Below are 20,961 nucleotides of genomic sequence, written 5' to 3'. Positions count from 1 at the left end.
TTTTCAGGATTAGTCAAATAAAGATCCTTTTCGTTACACTCTGCCACAAAACTGAATTGAATTGTGCTGGTTCCTCGTTCCTCGTTCCTTGCTCCTTTTTGATTTCAACTGAAAAGGATATTGCCCAGAGATCCTGTGCAATGATCCTACTCGACCTGAATTTGAGCCCTGGCCTAATTGTTACACATTTCCCCTCTCCCGGCAACAATGGGTAATTGTACGATTTTTGCCGCCACTGCACGCATTAAGGATAACACAGGACCTCTAACAGTTGGCCGCCCCGACAAATCCGTGCTTGTGCGTCTGCAGGATATGAAATGTGCACCCAGCCAGCCAAAAAAAGGAAAGAAGAAACCGTGGGAAACCTGCCCCGAAAGTCTGGCCACGGAAGAAAGACATAGAGAGAGTGTAGGGTGTGTGTGTGTGTGTCGGGAACAAAGGACCCAGGAAGGGAAAACTGATCGAATCGAGAGACCATCGAACTCTTCGCATATCGATCTCTGGCGACATTTGCCTTGCCTTTGCTTTTTTTTCTGGTCAGGATTATGGCAGCCCAAGAATCGTTACGATTTAGCGCCCAAAATGAAACGTAGCCAAGCAGAACGACCATATCGATAGAGTGAGTAGGTAAAGGAAATCAAAAGGATCGAATAGGATAATGCCCTGGAAATGGTTTGTAATGAAAGGTTAAAGTTTAAATACATGGTATTGGGTGGTTTATTTCAGATAAAAGGTGTTTAATTATAAAGAAATGAGTGGTATAATATTTATATTATAAGATCCTTAAAAATATAATTGTAGGTACTGATAAATAATATATATTATATAGGGGTAAAAGATAATTAATAACAGGATACAATATGTCCCAATAACTCTTCTATTGGTTTTAATTCAGAATAATTCCACATTTTCAATAAATTCTCTTCAAGTTCTATGGGTTTTAACTACCTGATCTCTTCAAGAATCTTTATGAAATATATAACAACTTTTGAAAATCTTTATGGAATATATAACAAATTTTACAAATATTTATACATAACCTTTAACTGCCTAATATCCCCTATTTCTTAGATATCCCTAGTAATGGATATGCAATCCCAATCCCAAGTGTGCACTTAAGGGATGAAAAAAGTGATCGAGATCGAAGAAATCCACAAGTGTTGGCAGGTTGTGCACTCTCCCTCTTATCAAAGTGTTGGTGTATCTATGTTTTAGTGTGTGTATGGTGTGTGTATTTATGTTTTATGTATGTGCGTGTCGAGGGCACCTTACCACAAGAACGCAGCACAAATGACGGTGAAAGGTTTCGGGTTTCATGTTTCCCGATGGATGTCGCAGTACCATCTCCATCCATACATGGAACAAAAAAAAGATCTATAAATTATACAATTATTTTCATTGATTTTAAATCGAAAATATTATATACAAATTTATTATTTCAACATTATACATATAAAGGAAACTTCTTTAAATAGGGTTAATAAGATAAAAAGAGGAACAAGTTACTAAGCTTTGAAATTGATATTAAAACATAAAAAATAATATATTATGTACTTTTCACAGTGCACTGCTGGAATATTTCAGCTGGTTCCGTGGTCAATGGTTTGGGTAAATATATACCAAGTATATATATTGAACCGGAGTGTCTGAGGGAGTGCATTGTGCAATGGAGATTCGATATGAGGACCGGGATACGATCCTGCGAGACGGGAGGACAGGATAAACCGAAACAGAGATCCCCCATGCCACTGTTTGGCTTCCCTCTGGCATTGCTGGAATGTGGAAATCTTTATCAATTAAATAATCGCTCCTGCACCGAAGATATAGAGTGTCTGGAAAGGGGGCATCATCATCATCATCATCAGCTGAGGCCTTAAGGCATAGACCGAAATTAGAGATGTTTGCTATAGTAGAGGATGAGAGATTATAATTTAAAGAATTTGTAAAAATAGGTAAGCTTATGGTTAGGTAAACTTATGGTCTGTTTCAGGAAATTAAATAAAAAATTTAATAATAATATAATATATAATTAATATAATATAAAAATATAAACATTTTTGAGAAATTGTATCTTCTGGTTAGTTCCAGGGAATTAAATAAATAATTTAATAAAATATATATTTATAGAATGACAAAATTTAAGAACTGACAAAATTTAAGAACCATTTGAATTGTAAATTAAATTTCAAGAGAACTGCAGAAATGTATATATAATATAAATTCAAATATGTTGTTGGTCTTTTATAAAAATATTTATATAGAATTATTCCTTTCATTTGATAACCTATCAGGCTCACTATTTTATTCTTAATTATTACTGCTGCTATTTAACTGACCTCATTTGTACTGATAAAGTCAGGAATTTGGATGGAGGATAGTAATGCTGCCGCCATTGATGGTGCACGCACATTATGATCGAGGGGCAAACTAGGCTTGGAAAATGTATCTATGTATCTATGTGTATGTGCCCAACATCCGCTCATCCCGGGATGCGTTTGCGTCTTCTTCGATCTCTTCGAGCGTTTCTTGGAAATCGTTTAAGACTCGAACCAAGAACTAAAACAACCAACAACAACAATAGGCAACCGAGAAGCCATCGTGGAAGATTGAACGCTCCAGAGCGTGGAAATGGCAGCAAATGATGCCGGAGAAGAAGAAAAAGCAAAAAAAGGAACCCACTCGCCACACCACTCCACTCCAAATGAAAATGCTGTGTAATTAATTACGCAGCCCCGAGGATTTTCTGAAGCCCCGAGCCCCGGGAGGTTTCAGGAAGGAGACGGAGGAGGAGGAGGAGGAGGAACAAAGACCTGCTGCTGCTGCTGCTTCTGGTGCCTCTCAGGTTGAATCCACATCCACCATGTCTATGGAGTGGCCTGAGAAAAGTCGAAGGTTGTTAGAGAAAGGCAAGAGGAAGTAGTATTTGTGATCCTTGCACATGGCTTATCGACTTTATGGTACAAAAGGAAACTACACATGAAAATCGATAGTAAAAAAACATAAATTTCCCATTTTATGAGTGGCTCTAATTGAAAAAACTGCCATACTTTTATGTTTCTGGATCAAGTGTCAGTTGTAGCGGGTCTTTCAGACATTAAGATAGTCACACTTTTGGTTTAGATATATAGATACATATGTGATCTTTTGCCAGGAGGAAGTGTGTGGTTTTAATGGCTTGGGAAAACACTTTTCCTGGCAATTGATTTTGAAATGAAAATTCCTTTCAATGTTTTGTTGAAGATATGGTAAAGATATTGTGTTTTTGGAGCAGAGAAAAATCTAAGAGAAATATAGAAATATTTTTTACTTATTGTGGGGTTAATGGTTTATATATTTTGATGTCTAAAATCACAGAAAATTAAACGATTAACCCTCAAGGAAAAGTACTGCTTTACAGGACCAAAAGAACTCTATACATCAACCTGCTCTATTCGTCTTTAATTTCTGTAAAATATTTCAGATATACAGTTTAAAATTATACTGGAAATGTATAGAAATCCCATTATTTTCATCTTCTTTACAGAATTACTATATAAAATCCACATTCTCTAGCTATACACTCCAATTACTGACCTGAGAACCATATTAACTTGATGGGAAATGATTCCAGTTTACATTCAATCGATATTTTCCCACATATCTATGCAGTTCGAAAACCGAATTACTTTGTCCAACCAAAACCGAGCTAATCACTGAGCCGTAAATGAAACTCCCATAAATTCCCATAAGATATCGAACAGGTTGATCGATCTCCCCTCTCCCCCCTTCCGATGATGTCTGTTAAGTGTTCACTTGATCCTCATATCGGTTGCCTAATGAGAATCTCGGCGCAACTCGCTCCCCAAGTTGCCCCAAGTTTAATGAGGAAGCTCGGTTGGAAAAATTAAAGTAAGACAACAGTTTGGACGGATCGGTTACATGTCCCCGCCCTGGTCCTATCCTGGGATCTCTCTCTCTTTTAACCCGGGCACCGTAACTGAGATCGTCCCAGTCCGATTGCCCACCCACATAATCAATCCAGAGGCGAAGCCCAGAGAGTTTCGCAGGTTTTTTTTCCCCCCTCTTTTTTTTTTGGCTATTAACTTTCAGACATTCAGGCAGTCAGGCCTCCAAAGGCACTGGGAGAAAATGTGAGTGAAATGGGTTAAATAGGGGAAATATTTAAATAGTTACTTTCATATAAAAAGAAGGAATATATAATGATTAATATTACTTTTAAAATGTTTGCAGAGCTTATATTTATTTTGAAACAAGTTTTAAGATCTATTTTACTCTTGGTTTTAAATTAATTGTGACTTTCATTGCTTAATTTTTCAATATTCCAAGGGACTTATGGTTTTGGAAACCTAGAAATTCGCTATTACTTAGTGATTTTTAAAATTTAATAGTTTGAACTTAGGGTTAATAAAATTTGGGCAGAAAAATAATATTGAAATTATGTTGTTCGGGTTGAAATCTAATAATATATTTAAGATAATATTTACAAGATATTATTTCATTATTTAAAGATGCTATTTTATTAATATAAGAAGCTATTTCTTTATGGTATTTAAACTACAAAAATCTATAATCCAGGCTTAAGCAAATTGTGGTCATAATAAATATAGTTATTATGATATAAAGCCTATTAAAATTTTTTTAAAGTAAGTCCAGATATTACGATATGAAACTTGTTAAAAATTAAATCAAGAAAATCTCTTACGTGTCTAGCTAATTATTTTATTAAGCTTGTAAAATATTTACAAACGTTTTATGACAAATCTATACAAATAAATAATTAAAAAATATAGTTTATTTGCCTAATTTTTTTATGTGCAACCCGCTCATAAATGTTAAATTGATTGAGGCATATTGCCGACATATCGCGATGTTGTCTCGATTATATAACTTCCTCGAGGCACAGCTCTCCCAGGCGGCGCTGAGGCAAAGGCAAAAGTGTTACAGACACGCTACCGTCTAACGATACTGATACTGAATCCGAATCCGATGTGGGTACTGGATTTCCTCCCCCTCCAACTCCAACCCCCGACTCCGACTCCGACACCCACTGCCTTACATTCATAATCTATTTTCTGCTGCCACATGTTGCACCAGAAAAAGCTCAGCTTGCAAGTGGAGTTGGGAGAAAGAGGCGGAGAATTGTGGGGAGACTGGGAGAAAGACAAGGTAGAATTGTGGGGAGTGAGACTAGGAGAAAGAGGCGGAGAATTGGGAGGAATCTAGGAGAAAGACGAGGAAGAATTGTGTGAAGACTTAGAGAAAGACGAGCGGAGAATTGCAGGGAGAGATTGGGAGAAAGACAGCGGAGAATTGCAGGGAGAGATTAGGAAAAAGAGGGGAGAGAGCTGCAGCATCCGGAATTGTTATGCCAAAAAAAAAACATATAAAGAAACAAGGAAAAACATGGGGCTAATGGATCACCACGACCAATGGATGCTCTACAAAAAGAGTCAATATGTAGAAAATAATCAAAGAAAAATTGTGAAAATAAATGTAATAATAGTTTATAGTTAAAGCAAGATCTTACAATAATATTTAGACCTTTGGGGATCTAGAAGATCAAGGATAATAAATTTAAAATAAGACAACGACATTAACGTTTCTTTTCTAGCTCATTTAATAATAAATAAAAATAAAAATATAATCCTCATCAAGATAAAATTTAATATTATACCCAGTAGTACCTAGAAAATCTGTTTATTTGATCACTCTATTATAGATATCTATATAAAATTAATATTATACCCAAGTAGTACCTAGAAAATCTGTTTATTTGATCACTCTATTATCATAAACAAAAATCTTTTTAAAATTAAACACCCACCAACTGAATTGCTTAAGGAAGCTTAAATTTAAATTGGATTTGTTTTAAACGATTCATAACATTTTTACATAACCACCACCGTCAAGAGTATTAAAAATGAAAGACGAGGAGGAGGAATTCAGGTTTGCAATGCGGTAATGCACCGCCAAAGAAGACAGAGCTCGAAGAGCCACAAGATTGGTAACCTGTACCGGAGTCTGGTCTGAAGATCGGAGTGGGGAGAAATGGTCATCCACTCAGCCAGTGGGTCGTCTTGGTTGTTGAATGTGGATGTGGATATGGATGTGGATGTGGATGTCTGGTTGTCAGTTTCAGCGACTTCTGCACTGCGCTCCTCTACACCATAAATGGCTTTAAAAAAACAGCTAAGAAGAGATGATAATGATAATGATAATCATGATGATGGAGATGATGGTGGAGATGCTGCTGAAGATGCAGAAGATGTTTTGCTGGAGAAATGTAGAAGAGACTCTGGTGTCCAGTGGTGTGCCACTGTTCCACATTCGGATTACGGAAATATCTGCAACCAGGCAACAAACATTGGGTCGCCGACAGGTGGGGTCCGGTTCGGTTCGGTTGAGATCGACTTGGTAAGGGGATTGGATCGGTTTTCTCACCATTTCAGCCTGACCTGCTATAGCCATTAAGGAACTGGAAAAAATATTGGTTTTGTTTTTAATAGAGTTTTATAAAAAATATAGAAAAATTGGGGTATTGATGAAGTAGATATTACCAAGATATCTTTGTTTGACTGGATCTTCAAGGTTTTTCTTTTAATTTAAAATTGTAATGTATGAATACTGTTAAAAACTTCTACTTGCTGAAATAACTCCAATTTCAAGATCCTTTTTATTAACTGAATAATTATATTTGCCGAGATCTGAAAGACTTTTTCTTATAGTTTTGAAGGCTATTACAATTTTAGTCTTAGAACTACATTAATAAATTAAATAGGAAAATCACCAAAGAGTCTGTAAAAACTATTATTTTTAAGTAGAATTTTAATACGATTTTTTAACAATAATTCCTTAAAAAGTATATATTTTAAAAAGTTCAAAATACTTTCCAGTTTTCTGACAGTGCCTTCGATCACCTGCTGCTCCTCCTCCTGCCTGCTCCTCCTCCTGCCTACTCCTCCTCGACGATTGCTCGCCTTTTAGCCTCTGGTTTTGCGGTTCTCAACAACTTTCACCTTTCACGTAATCTGGCGAAGCCGAACAAATCTCTTTGGGTCTGGGTCTGGACTGGCTGGCTTTCTCAACTCAACGGATCCGCCAGAGATTCATTTATTTGTCGCTGCTATTTGCCAATTGACCATTTCCAGCCAGGAGGAACTCAATTACGGCGCCGCCGTCGCTCATTGGGATCTCATCTCTCTATTTCTCTGTTTATGGACCAGGAATCGCACCGTCTAGCGGTACATTCACCATAGATTGAGAATCTTTCCAGTCCAAGCGGAAGAGAGGGGAGAATCCGGGTAATGAAGGAGGTAAATTACATACCCCATATATATATATATATACCACATTTCTTCTACGATTCTTCACCAATTCTTAGATTCTGGCTCAGCAAGAATTGCCAAGAGTCTCAATTGCTGACCATACAAAGCCTGGACAGGATGTAACATCATTCTAATTCCATGTCACGGAAGTGGGTCATTTTGATGGGAATTTAATGGAATTTTACAACTAAAATGGTGAATTCCGTTCATGGGAACTTTTGAAATATTGAAATTCCAATATAGGAATTCCAATGAGTGGAAGTTCAGGAAATTTTCAACTTTGCCTGAAACCCCAAAAAGTATTTTAAACTTCAGTTTTTCTTGAGAGATTGTGTTATATATTTAAAGCAATAACTTTATTCATATATAAAATAATATATTTAATAAACCATAATTTCAAGGCTTAAAATTCCTTCTTACTTTTTAATTTGATCAATTTCTCTTGTATTATAAGTATTAATAAAAATACATAGATATTCACTCTTCCTCTTCCTTACATTGATATCTATTTTGAAATTTCTGTTCGATATAATTTATTAAATCAACTTTATCATTATAGTATTTCTTCGATGGCACTTTAAATTTTTCAAATTTTTCAAAGAACTCCTTTTCTCTTTCCACTGTTTCCTGACTGAGATTACCTTTAATTTTCTGAGACTCTTTAATAAAATGTTCATTAATACCATTATAAATCTTGCCAATGTCCTGATAAAACTTTTGTTTATGAACACTGTCCTCGAGATAGATCCTAAATGGGTTTTCGCCTAAGAACTCTTTAACGAGTTGGGTTTTATTGGTATTTTCGGGATGTTTTTCCTGATATTCCTTGAATTCTATTTCGAATTTGTTCTCCACATTTTTCTTAAATTCCATGTTTGCTGCAAAGATGAGTGTAAATAGCTCCATTTTAATAATCCTAAAGGTGCCTAGAAAATCGCAGAGTATCTTTTTATCTTCATCAGGCAATTGGACTTTGGTGACATTGCGTATCCCAAAATCTTCATCATCTTCTGTGGATTCTGTGGTTACTTCTTCATTACGGGAATTTGTGGTTAAATCTGTTGTGGGAGCACCATAAACTGAAATCTGTAATTAAGGAATACTATAGGTTTTTTAAATTGCATATAAGAAATTCTTTTATTTTACCAGCAAAGCTGCAGCGATCATCAGAAAGAACTGCATGGTGCAATCTTCTCCTTTAAACTATTACTTGCACAACAACTTCTCAGAGTTTTTATAGGAGAAAACTCGCTGGTTAACTTATTAATAGAAATTTCTTTGATAAGCATATAGAACGTTTATTGAACTTTACAGCATTTCATGGGATATAATATACTTAAAGATTATAACCAATGAAGGCCATCAATCTATTTTTTAATAGACTCAATAATTCAATTTAATATATATGCATTGCTCTGGAAACCGCTCTAATGACAAAGTTTTCAATGATTTATAAACTTTACCCATCCATAAATCCCCTTTACCCCACTTTTCCTTCTCCTTGAGGAAATGGAACTACTTCGACAGTCCGGACTTAGGATCCTTCTGGCTTCTCTCCTTCCGCTGGTGGGAAAAATTAACTTTGCATGGAATTTAATTTACGTCCCATGGTAGGACGATGATTTCCTGCCCAGGCAAAGTCCATGTCCGCGCCATCGTCCCTGTTCCGGAGATGCAGTCCGGAGCAGCTGCAAAGGAGGATTGTGCTGCCGTGGCAGCTTCCGTCATTTCCTTGACGTAAAGGCTTCTGCCTCCTTCTGCATTCCGTTTTGCCATTTCATCCGGGGATGGGCGGTGGAGGCGGCAGATGGGAGACGGGATCCGGAAATGGGAAGCTGAGGAAGAAGCAGAGAAGCGGTGGCTACAGAGCCAGCGGCGGCGACCGTCACGCTTCCTGCAGGATGCGACAACGTAGTCAGTTGTCCAATCCGCCACTGGCGCTTCACTGGTTGCCAACACCGAAAAAAATCAATAATTTCTTACCTGCTGAAAGGTGATTTAATTACAAAAAATATTTGTAAACATTTAGCCACTAATTATTAAACGATAAACAGCAATTATGATGGCCTTCACTGCCATTAGATTAGATTTGAGTCACAAAACTGTTGTTTATGAACATATTCAGAGAGGTTTTCAAGTGACCGTGTGGCCTAATGGATAAGGCGTCGGACTTCGGATCCGAAGATTGCAGGTTCGAGTCCTGTCACGGTCGAAGCAATATCTTCTTTTTTTAAGTATTTACTTATTATTTATCATACTGGGTAGTTTTTTATTCTTAAATATTTCGAACAAAATTGTACAGGGTATTATATATTTAGTCAGAAGTTTGTAAAACAATGAAGGAGTAATTTCCGACCCTATAAATCATATTTATTCTTGATCAGCATCAAAAGCTGAATCGATCTAGCCCTGTCCGGCAAAAATTTAATTTTTTTCAAAATTTGAAAATTTTATAAGGGTTTACATCGTTAAAATTGTCAAAATCTGACAAAAAATTTTAATATTTTAAATTCTTAAATAAAGTATGCAGATTTATTAATTTTATGGAAATGAACATAGGAAAGCTTTCCGATTTAAATTTAATGCCTTTTTGGCTTAGTTATGAGTTATGTTTAAACATTGATTTTTCGAAAAAAACGGCATATAAAAATATATCAAATTTTAATATTTTGCCACTATAAAGCTAACAATAATCTATTTTCTTTAGGAAAATGTGTTTCCTTACATATTATATATTTTTATATTAATGTTAAATTTAGTTTCTATAAAAATAATGATTATAGTACTCAAAAAAGTAAATTATGAATCAATAGAATAGAATCATTTACTATACATGTTATAAATTAAAATATTGCTTTCATAGACTCGACTTAAGAATTGATTTTAAAAATCAAAAAGCCTTAAAAATCAGAACACTATTAATTAAATTAAACAAAATTATCATTTCATATTTAAACTTGGGAAAATCCAAGGCAAAACTTAAAATTTTCGTATAATATAGAAACTAATAGAAATAAAACTAGATAAAATGTGTCGCGGTAAATTTAATATAAATTCTGGTAAAATATACAACTAAACATAGACTAGTAACTAAAGAATATATTATACATTATAAACAAATAATAAAAATCACCTTTAAAGAGTACCTTTAATTTACATATTTGTCATAGCTTTCCCCCGTAATTTCCTTCTTAAATTCTTACCATTAAAATATTTTAAAATTTAGTTACACTTTTCTCTGCCTGTGTTGGCCAGCTTCCTCCATTCGTTGCTGTGTGTCCTGTGTCCCGTGTCCCGTGTCCTGGCCCACTTGTGTGTACATATCAGCGCCGTCCTGTTATGTCCTCGTTCTCGTTGCCATCCTGGTCGCCTGTCGCTGCTGTTTACTCGCTTTAATCAACCCATCCAAATCCACATTCATGTCCATGTCCACGAAATGTTTTGTGCTCCGTGTGCTCCATCCACCTACCCACCACGGCTATGGTGGTGGTGGGCTGCTTCCTGCCCGCCCCCGTCGTCACTTCCTTGCAAATGCTGCAGCTTCCGTTTCCGGGATATAATGTTCATATTTTCGAGGACATTTTCAGGAAATAAAGTACGTCGCCCTCTGCCCGCCTCTGTCCCATGTCCCGGGTGTATATGTGTCTCTGTGTGTGTGTTGGCAGCGAGGATAGCGATAACAAAACCCACCCAGGTCCACCCAATCCACTAGTCACTTCCTCTTCGGAGGAGAGTCCTGGCTCCTGCCAGGAAACTTTCTGCCTTTTGCCGTGTGCGCATTTATGCCAGCCCAACCAACTGTCAGCTGGCCTCCCACTCCTGACCCATCTCCTGCTCCTGCTCCTCCGCCCCCCCTTTGTGCCTTTCACTCTTCGCTTTTTGCTTCCGCTTCGACAGCAGGATGCAGGATGCAGGATGGAAGAGAGAGAGAGAGAGACAGAGAGACTGGTGGGGATGCCAAAGGGGGACCCAGGGTTCGTTTTGAATTTTGTCGCACTTCCTGTAGGTGGAAAAGCTCCGTGCGTCTTCCGCTTTTCCAGAGCTGCTCATCAGCAACGTAATTTCCGCACAGCCAGAGCAGCGTCCTCTTCATCCTTCTCCGCCTCTCTGAGTGTGTGTTTTGGGTTCGTGGGTGGGCAAGGATTAAGAGTCCAGACACAGCCACTGGAAACGGGAACAGGCTTTAAACAAGCTGCTCAAAAGGCACAAAGAGTGGTACACTTTAACAAAATATTAACAGGTTCAATTTACTAGGAAGACTGGTATTTAATAATATTTATTACTATTTTATTTTTCAGAATTTTTGTTGTATTTTTAAAGAGGTTTTTTATTTAGAAACATATCAGAGAGAACTCTTTACTAGAAAATTACTATTTAAATATAAGATTATTATTAGAAAAAGTTTGGTCTTTTAAATTCATAAAAATTAGTTCTTCTATTTTTATACTTCATTATAAATTTAAGTTAAAGTTTAAGGAACGCCTGAAAAGCTTTTTAAATTCAAAATGAATACTAGTTAAAGTTTCATGAAGTTTATGGCTTTTTAAAGAAAACTAAATCATTTTTATATAAAAATCAAAATGACTAAGAACCATTATAGATTTCTTAAATATCCGCTTGTGGAAAATAAAAACTTCAAATTATTCACTTCTGCAGAATCAACATATTTTCCTTTCCTCTTATGTTTCTTAAATTAAGAAAATGTATAATGTTACCATATAATTTCATTCAAAATTCTAAGAAACTTAAAAAGCGACGCTTCTGTGGGATTTATTAAATTGAAGGTTTATTTTTCTTCAACATGTGTCTTTTGGGAAATTAAATTTTGATAGGAAAAGGAATTCATGTATATAAATTTCAAAACAACTCGTAAATAATTCTTTTGAGTGGGTGCAAAGTGCAAGCGTCGGAGGAGTCAGAGTTCAGGTTAATGAAGTGCCATGACGACGACGACCGCATATCGGATTCCCAGGGCAACAAGTGTTCCTGCTTTGGCCAACACCTTTCCCAAACCCATACCCATACCCAAAGCCATACCCCCAAAGCTGGAAACCCCCATTCTTCCTCGGCCCAGACGCTTGTCCGCTTGGCAGTTCATCAAATTCTCATGTGACCAAGCCAAGTAAGTTCAATTCATTCGAAATTCGATATGCGCTTCACATATTTAATGACTTCTTTCAGCAGCCGTCTCTTTACATAACACTCGATTCGATGAACTGCCAACGATCCCAATCCGATGCGATACGAATCGGATCCCCTCCTGTTTGTTGCACCCACCACGGACACTTTGCCGCATTCTGTACTTGGAAAAAAAATATATATGAACATACATATATCTATATATATTATTGAAAAAAATATTAGATACTTTATGATGGGTTACAAGTTCTTAAAGGTGTTTTGTTACAGTTGGAAAAAGAAATGAGGTAACTTTTAAAATATATACAAAAATCTTATTTCAAGTTCTTTAATTTCAAATTCTATAAAAAAATATAATATATCATATAATCCTTTATTCCAGGATTATATAATTTATATAATGCTATAATTATATATTTTTTTCTTAAGTTTTTTTTATTAATAAATTGTAATTTAAAAGTTAAAATTGAAGTTGAAGTTAAGAATATATTTGTAAGATATTTAGAATACTTTTTAGGAAGAAAGAAAACAATATCTACTAGGATCGAAAATGAAAATATAATAATATTAACTATAACAAAAACAATTAATTTACAATTATTTAAAAACTAATCTTTAATACAAAGATAACTTGAGCTTAGAATAATCACAAACTATGATGTATGCTTGTCTTTAAATAAGAAATTTATATGTTTCCCAAATCCGATTTATGTGATTTTAATTTACCAACGATTTTATAATATTCCCAAAATATTATTTAAAAAATTTGTTATAGGCCACTTCTTACAGTTTTCGATAAACAATTTATATTGTGTATGATTAAATGCTTTAAATAAAATATATTCCCAGAAATTGATTTATAAAAATTCAAATTAACATCAGAGTTTGAATAATTCTTACCAAATAATTTGTTTAGTGCAGGGTTGGGCCTTGCCTGGGTTAAAAAGGCCGCGGATATTCCCCATTTCCATGTCCAGCTCTGTCCCTCTATGCCGCGATCTCCCCCCGACCCCATCCTTGCACGTGACGGAACGTGGATCCATGGACGATGAAGTGGAAGTGGCAGTGACTGGTGGCCGGTGGCACTTGTGGCAGCAATTTGGGATAGATGTGTTGCGTGTTACTGGTTTGCCCCGTTGGTAGTTTCTGGTTGCCGGTGGCCGCCACGCCCTTGCTCCCTGGGTCCGTCAGGTATGCATTTGTATGCATCGTGGCGGATGCGACGGTCCAAGCGTTTATTTCTTCATTTCTCGTCGCAAATGATGTGCTGCCCCTCGGGTTGGAGTGGGAAATGGAAGATCGAAGGTACCAGAGGTACCACAGACCGGAGGCGACGATGAACCAAGGAATGCACTAAACCGCTAGGCTAAGCAGAGAGGCCCAAAAGAAGCCCAAAGAGTTTCGGCCACAAGAATAAAACAAGAAAAGGTGAACGGTGGCAGCAACAAGTGGGAGTACACTGAAACAAACCGAAATCTTATTTTATACTCTTGCATGGGTATATTTTAGTTAAAAGCTTGTAACATTGTAAAGGAGTCATTTCCGACCCTATAAATCATATATATTCAGAATCAAAAGCTGAATCGATCTAGCTATGTCCGGCATAAATTTAATTTTTCCAAAATTTTTAAAAAATTTTATAAGGGGCTACATCATTGACATTTTCAAAAATTTATACAAATTTGAATTTTTAAATTGGGTATGCAGATTTATAAACCTAATAAAAAGTTACATGAGAGAGCTTTTCGAATTAAAATTAATGCATTTTTGGCATAGTTATAAAATTTCTAAACTTTGATTTGTTGAAAAATTGTCATCTAAAAATGTTGTTAAATGTATTAAAAAAGTTAGGACTTTTTACAGTAACTGCATCTATTTTTAATTTAAATATTAGAGAGATAGTTTACTTTTTAGTTTTGGTTAAATACTGAGTGAATATTAAATACTGAAATATATAAAAACTATTAAGAACTTGATATAATTTATAGATTAGGGAAAATGATTAAATTAAATAACTTAATGCTATGCAACTCTGTTCTTGAACCATTTTCTTAAAAAGAAATAATTGCATACATAAATATAACTTTTGTATTCTTAACTCTTTTATTAATATTAAAAATAATTTAATTCCCAAACAAACTTGCTCTATTCCATATTTACAAACCGATACAATTTTCTCCCCGTGCACAGTTCTTGTTATTTGAGACCCGGATTTACACCAACATTAAAAGAAAGAACGAACAACAAATTACTTTTACCGATTACAAATAAAAGAAAATAAAAAATAAAAAGAAAAAAGAAAACAACAAGAATAACATACGAAAGAAGAACGGCCGGAGAAATATATCCAAAAGGCAACATAACCCGGCTGCGACTGCGCAATGACAGCCCAGGAGATGGAGGAAAAGAGGAGCAGAGAGCCCGAGGACGACGCCGGCTGAATACAAATGCATAAATTAAACCACAAACTCACAACACAGCGGCGGAATAAGAATTTCCTATGTACGAATGCACTTGTCCAAAGGTCCACCATCACCACCACCACAACTTCTCACAGTTGACGAGGAGCCCATCCCCGAAATGGAAATTGTGCATGCAGAACGGAATCCCGCCTGTGGTGGGCGTCTTTGAGAGCCACCGATGTTAATCGCCGGAATGAGGACGTCGCATTTTCGGGTGTGCTAGGGAATTCCGCTTCCTAAATAAGAATTAAAAACCTGCTAAAAAATATATACAACTGACAACACTCTTAAGCGCCATGACAAATGTGCTGTTGTGAATATTAAAAATAATTCTTAAAACTAATTTGATTCTAGATCATTACTTTAGGAGTTAATATTTCAATAATTAAGGTCTTAAATTTGAGTAATTCCATTAAAAAGTTAAGAAAAGGTAAAGATTAAAGATGAATATCGACCAAAAACGTCGTCTATAATATATTGTTTTCAATATCCTATCGAAAATAATGTAAACTTTTTTATATCTCAATTTTAAATATAGAAAAATATGGCAATTATTATCCATAAATCTTTAAATTTCGATTTAAATATTGAGTTTCAGGTCAAATATCGATACAACCCATTAAAAAAACTTCTTTCATATGCAATTATTATAAAAATGATAACTTTAATAGGTTTTCAAGTTTCGTACATTCCATATGAATACGTGTGTATGTTTATATTTATATATTGCAAATAACTATATAACAAACAAATAAGCGAAACAGATTTTCATTAAAATTGAAGCCTGATAACCTGCAGCACATAATCAAATCGAAATAATTAATTTTAGCACCAGAACTTGGCACCATCTTCTTCTAGTTGTAATTTAACGCTATTTGCTATGGCTATGCGAAGACAATCTAAATTAGTTTCACAATCACTGCGAGTTTTTCTTTTCTTTTGTTTGCTGTCTGCTTAACTAATATTCTTTTTAGCATAAAAAGCCTATCCCGGATCCTCCCACTTAAGCGTACGAACTTAAATATTTACAGAAAAGTCCAGAATTCTCCCGCTAATCTCGTGTAAAACTCCTGCAAATCCCCCCGTCGGCTGTTATCCTTACTCAGAGCCAGAGCAGGCGATGATCCCAGGCCTGCGGCTGGGCCAACTCTCAGAGACCCGTGTGGCTTGTCTGCAGCTGTTCAATGGAAATGGAGAGCTGCTCGAGGCGCTGCATCAGCTGGAGCATATTCTCCTGCGCCTTGTTGGTGTTGAACTCGTTGCCATGCTCCAAGGAATCCTCCTCGGCGGCAGCCAGCTCGAAATGCAATTTGGCCAGGCTCTCCTGCTGCTCACGGATCTTGGTCATCTGGTCCATGGTGCAGCCGGAACCTGCTTGGAATTAAATCGGATTCATTGTAGTTAAGAGGTTTGAGAGGTAAATTATTTCTAATTCACTCACCGAATGCCTTCAGCTTGCCGGAATGAAAGTCATCCAGCAGTCCAAGGAGCGCTCTCTCCATATGCTTCACATCGGGTACTTTGGAGACAAAGGAATGATGCTTTATTGGACGATCATCGAACTTGTCGCTGCTGTTATTGTTGTGGACATTGGTGGCGGCGTTTGGCATCGAAGCTGTGGGATTATTCTTCCGACGCTGGGATCGTGGTGTGTTTGGATTGCTATTTGTATTGTTATTGGGTTTGGAACTATCGTTGTTGTTGTTGTTGTTGTTGATGATGATTTTGGTGTTTTTTGGTGTGGTGTTGTTGTTGGTTGTGGAGGGATCAGGTGCTAGCCACTCGCTGCTCACCAATGTGATGGCATTCAAGTTGTTGGCACTGTTGTGTGTGGGTTCCAATTCATCGCGATCTGAACATCATTAAGCGATACATACGGGCACAATATATGGAAATAACAAATAATAAATACAAGAAACAACGAAATTATAAGTAATCAAAGGAAAGTTACTACAATTAAAAACCATAAAATAAGGTAAAGTAAAAGAAAAAGTTAAAAATATATGAAATCAAGGCAATCTCTACCACTATTTTAATTTTAATTCAAGAATATATATTATAAATACATAATAAATAATTCAAAAACAAAAGAAAGTGCTCAGTTCTTCTAAAAAAGGAGATGTTTAATAGTAAAAACAAAGTAAATACGCTCAAATCACTTTTTCAAAAGGTATTCGTCAGCTTTTCGTTTTAAAAATATCCGAATTATTATAAAGAACAAATTCGAAATGTATTCAGTTAATTTTTCTGAATAATATACAACACAGCACCATGAGAACCGAACCGATGGATTAGGCAAACCGCACAGAAAAAGGAAAAGCTTCCTCCGCAGGCTGTTTACTTTTCGCATGGGGTGGCGTCGGGTGTTAATGCTTTCAAAGGCTTGTTCAATTATTGAAATTATAACAACCAAGCCCTCAGTCTGTGGTGCGTGTACCTATATATATTTGTACATATTTATATATATGGACTGTGAATAATCAAATGTAATGTATTCCCGTCATATGGACACTTGGCAAGTGCGTCATCGCTGGCGAAGACCATGGATGACCATGATAACCAGTAATTAGTTAAAAGCGTTATCAATGAAGGAAATAATTATACATTGAAGTGCTTGGAATAAAGTTTCTTCAGTCCGCAACGTAGAATTTTCAAAAAATTAATATTTTACCATACAAAAAATTCAAACTCAATCATTTTAAGCAAACTATTGGCATTCAAACTAAACAGAAGACTTTTGTGCAGGGTTTCTATTAGTCACAGATGTGTTTTTAAGTTTGGGAAAGCTATAACTGCCGGGATTCTGCACACATATAGACGACGATACCAAAAGCCGCGCCATTCCACAGCAACTGTCAGCTGAAAGGCAATAATGGGGAACAGCGGCGATTAAGTCCGTTTATAGTTTTACCCACCTTTGAGCAATTTGCGTGGCCTGGTCTTGAACTCGAAGCGCTCATCTCCGCCACCGCCACCTCCCGCATGAGCCTGCGGGCGTGGCCGTCTCTCGTTCACATATGTCACCTTGGCGGCCGTCGACTGTCCCTGGCTCTGGCCCTTGTCCTTTTCCTTTTCGGATATCGTGCGCTCTATAGAGCAGGATGCGGAATTTCTACTGCGTGTCGTCTCTCCACTGGAGATGCCTTTGATTTTGATCTAATACAAAAAAATAACATTGATAATCATTTTTGGGGCGTGAAAATGTGAGAGAACTTTCTTACATTGGGAACGGCGGGTGAGGCGGGGGTTTGAGCTGATTTCGGTGCACTTTGGCTTTGGGCTTCCTCCTCTGTTTCAACATCGTTTGGCACTAGTTTCTGGCGTTCCACCACCTCATCGTTGGGCTCCATTTTGTCTGATAAATCAGCTATATTCTAATTTTCGAAACACACAAAAATGCCTTTGTTTTTATTTCTTTTCTAGTGTTCGAGTGTGACCAGAGTTTTGGGTAAGCTAAAATACCAAACTTGGGCATTTTCGTCAAATTATCATCGATGAGTTTTTTTTAAATTCATTTCGTAATTAATGCACTAATTCGAATAAAATAAGGTTTTTAAATGCTAAAAAATTAATTTACTATTGTTTTTTACTGGGTTTGAAAATATTTGACGGTTTGATATATTAGGAAAAAAAGCATGTGCAAAATAGTGTTTTCACTGATTTCTTAATATCTTGGCTAATCAAACGCTTGCACCAATGCCCGATACGCCAAAATAAAGGACATTTATTGTAGTTTTACCCTACCTAGTTTCAAATTGAGTAGCAGTGGGTGGTGTATTTGGGCTGATAGCTAAGGCGCGAACTATGAAAATGGAACCAGATGGGAACCAGCAGAGTACCACTCACTGAACCAGACCATGGAACCATGTTAAGAAAAATACTAAATTAAAAATAATTGCAAATTTTTGAATAAAACATTAAAAAAAGTGACTGCCCAATAAATGGAAAAGCCATTCAAAAAAATTTGGTGGGATTTTCATCTAAGTCACGGAAAATTGCCTTTATTCGTTCTTTTTAGATTATTTTAGTATACACCATTGCGGAATGTTATGCCGCTCCCCGACAAGCAAATCGACGCAAACTTTTACAAAAATCTTACGCCCTTAAATAAACGCGTGCAAAGTTGCACGGTATCTCAAACGATAGGGAAAAATATTCTATAATTTTGAATTAAATCTCTATTAAATCTAATGCAGAGAAATTAGCGTTTGATTTTTCCGATCTCATTCACAAGCACTAGCTTCATATCGATAGGGGTGACTTCCACACCCTATCGATGAACAGCCCGCCAGAAAATATTCCTATAGACCATTTAAGCAATTGTATAAAATATGCATGCCCCATGAATGGAATTAACTTTCCAAGCACTTTGGTAGATGTTTCATCAAAATCCGTTCAGCCGTTCAAGAGAAAACATCACTTTTTCATTTATTTCCATAAATGTTGTTTCGCACAATAAATATATCTGGCACCACTGTCTGCCTAAAATGAAGTCAATTTGATTTTAACTTTATTATAAAACTTATGCAAAATAAAGATCGTACCATTAACGGGATCGCAGTTCTGAACATTTTGATCCATGTTTCAACAAAATCCGTTCCGTCGTTCATAAGAAATCCCGATTTTTTATTTATTTCCACTTATGTGTCCCGCAGCCCTGCCTACCAAATAAAAAAGAAAACTTGAATTAAGCTTTACGGTTAAACCTATGAAAAAGGAAGATTGTCCTATAGACGCAGCGAAGTTCTGAACATTTTGATCTATGTTTCATCAAAATCCGTTCAGTCGTTAATGAGAAATCCCGACTTTTTCATTTATTTCAGTTGATACCAGGGGTGCATAGTCATGCCTCCTTGGTACATAAATTAGTAATTCAAATGTTAATTTCTCCAAAACTACTGAACGGATTTCGATGAAACACCTACCAAATTGCTTAGAATAATGATATCATTTATTGGGAAGACTATTAAATGTTATTTCGAAAATTTGCTTCTCAAATCTAGTGCTTCAATGCCCTTGCTTTGTCATATGATTTCAGGTCAAAAATTTGCAACGCAGTAAATAAATAATTTCCGATCCTATAAAGTATATATATTCTTGATCAGCATCAACAGCCGAGTCAATCTAGCCATGTCCATCTGTCTGTCTGTCCAATTATAAGGAAATTAGACCCTCATATTTAAAGCTATCTAAATAAAACTTTACAGTTAGTCATATAGAAGACTCTCACTAGTATATAATGGATTAAAATGTTCAGAACTGCGATGCCCTTTATTGCGTTTGCATACATACGTCCTACCATTAAGTTTAAATCACATTTTTATTCTTTAATATTCTTCGTCGAACATACAGAAATACATATGTACATTTATGGCAATAAATGAAAAAGTCAAGGTTTCGCATTAACGACTGAACGGATTTCGATGAAACATATATCAAAATGTTCAGAACTGCAATTCCGTCTATGGGACAATCTTCCTTTTGCATAAGTTTAACCATAAAGTTTTAATCAAGTATTCTTGTTTTTAGGCAGACAGGGCTGCCGGATATATTTATATTTCACCGGCACATAAATGGAAATACATGAAAAAGTCGGGATTTCTTATGAACGACTGAACGGATTTTGATAAAACATGGATCAAAATGTTCAGAACTGTGATGCCGTTTATTGTATTACCTTAATATTGCATGGGTTTAACCATAAAGTTAAAATCAAATTGACTTATTTAAACAGGTAGTGATGCCGGATATATTTATTCTTCGCTGGTTCAGCGAGTGGTTCTCGACAGGTTCCCATCTGGTTCCATTTTCATAGTTCCCGCCTTAGCTATCAGCCCAAATACACCACACACTGTTATTCGATTTTATCGAAATCTGACGTTTAAAATCAATTGAAATTTTCAGAAAATATTCGTTAATCTTCCCCTAGTAACCCTATATACCGTGTATATATGCACGCGTTCGTAAATCGTAGTTATAAGTCGTACATTTTTGGATGCCCTACATTGTATGGAGCCGTCCCCGAGGTTATGTGG

The 20,961-nt window shown here is 36.1% G+C and overlaps 1 protein-coding gene and 1 non-coding gene across 5 annotated transcripts; one reads left to right on the top strand and one right to left on the bottom strand.

Annotated features, from left to right (window-relative positions):
- The first annotated feature begins 9,464 nt into the window (after nucleotides 1-9,464).
- TRNAR-UCG (transfer RNA arginine (anticodon UCG)) lies at nucleotides 9,465-9,537 on the top strand. The gene has a single exon. It is a non-coding gene; the product is annotated as a tRNA-Arg (tRNA).
- A 6,028-nt stretch (nucleotides 9,538-15,565) lies between these two features.
- LOC110182250 (uncharacterized) lies at nucleotides 15,566-18,411 on the bottom strand. Of its 4 annotated transcripts, none has more exons than XM_086832625.1 (4): nucleotides 18,148-18,411; nucleotides 17,842-18,082; nucleotides 16,368-16,778; nucleotides 15,566-16,300 (listed from the first exon to the last, which is right to left on the bottom strand). In XM_086832625.1, the coding sequence occupies exons 1-4, from the start codon at nucleotides 18,274-18,276 to the stop codon at nucleotides 16,077-16,079; spliced, it is 1,005 nt and encodes a 334-aa protein (XP_086688751.1). In that variant the 5' UTR covers nucleotides 18,277-18,411; the 3' UTR covers nucleotides 15,566-16,076. The 4 variants fall into 4 exon arrangements, with proteins under 4 accessions (XP_086688751.1, XP_020805928.2, XP_086688752.1 ...); XM_020950269.2 differs by having other exon boundaries at nucleotides 15,566-16,297; XM_086832626.1 differs by having other exon boundaries at nucleotides 16,368-16,445.
- Nucleotides 18,412-20,961: the final 2,550 nt, after the last annotated feature.

Source organism: Drosophila serrata, unplaced genomic scaffold, assembly GCF_035046125.1.
Source record: "Drosophila serrata isolate PLE 108 unplaced genomic scaffold, ASM3504612v1 contig_249, whole genome shotgun sequence".
Lineage (NCBI taxonomy): Eukaryota > Metazoa > Arthropoda > Insecta > Diptera > Drosophilidae > Drosophila > Drosophila serrata.
The sequence above is the reverse complement of the archived record's forward strand: the minus strand, read 5'-3'. Positions and strand labels throughout refer to the sequence as shown.

What these genes read in the sequence shown, in the direction of transcription:
- LOC110182250 (XM_086832625.1), bottom strand. Translation starts at nt 18,276, where the DNA reads ATGGAGCCCAACGATGAGGTGGTGGAACGCCAGAAACTAGTGCCAAAC. An exon ending in GCCACGCAAATTGCTCAAAG is followed by an intron (nt 16,779 to 17,841) that starts GTGGGTAAAACT and finishes AATGATGTTCAG; the next exon opens with ATCGCGATGAATTGGAACCC. An exon ending in CGGCAAGCTGAAGGCATTCG is followed by an intron (nt 16,301 to 16,367) that starts GTGAGTGAATTA and finishes TTTAATTCCAAG; the next exon opens with CAGGTTCCGGCTGCACCATG.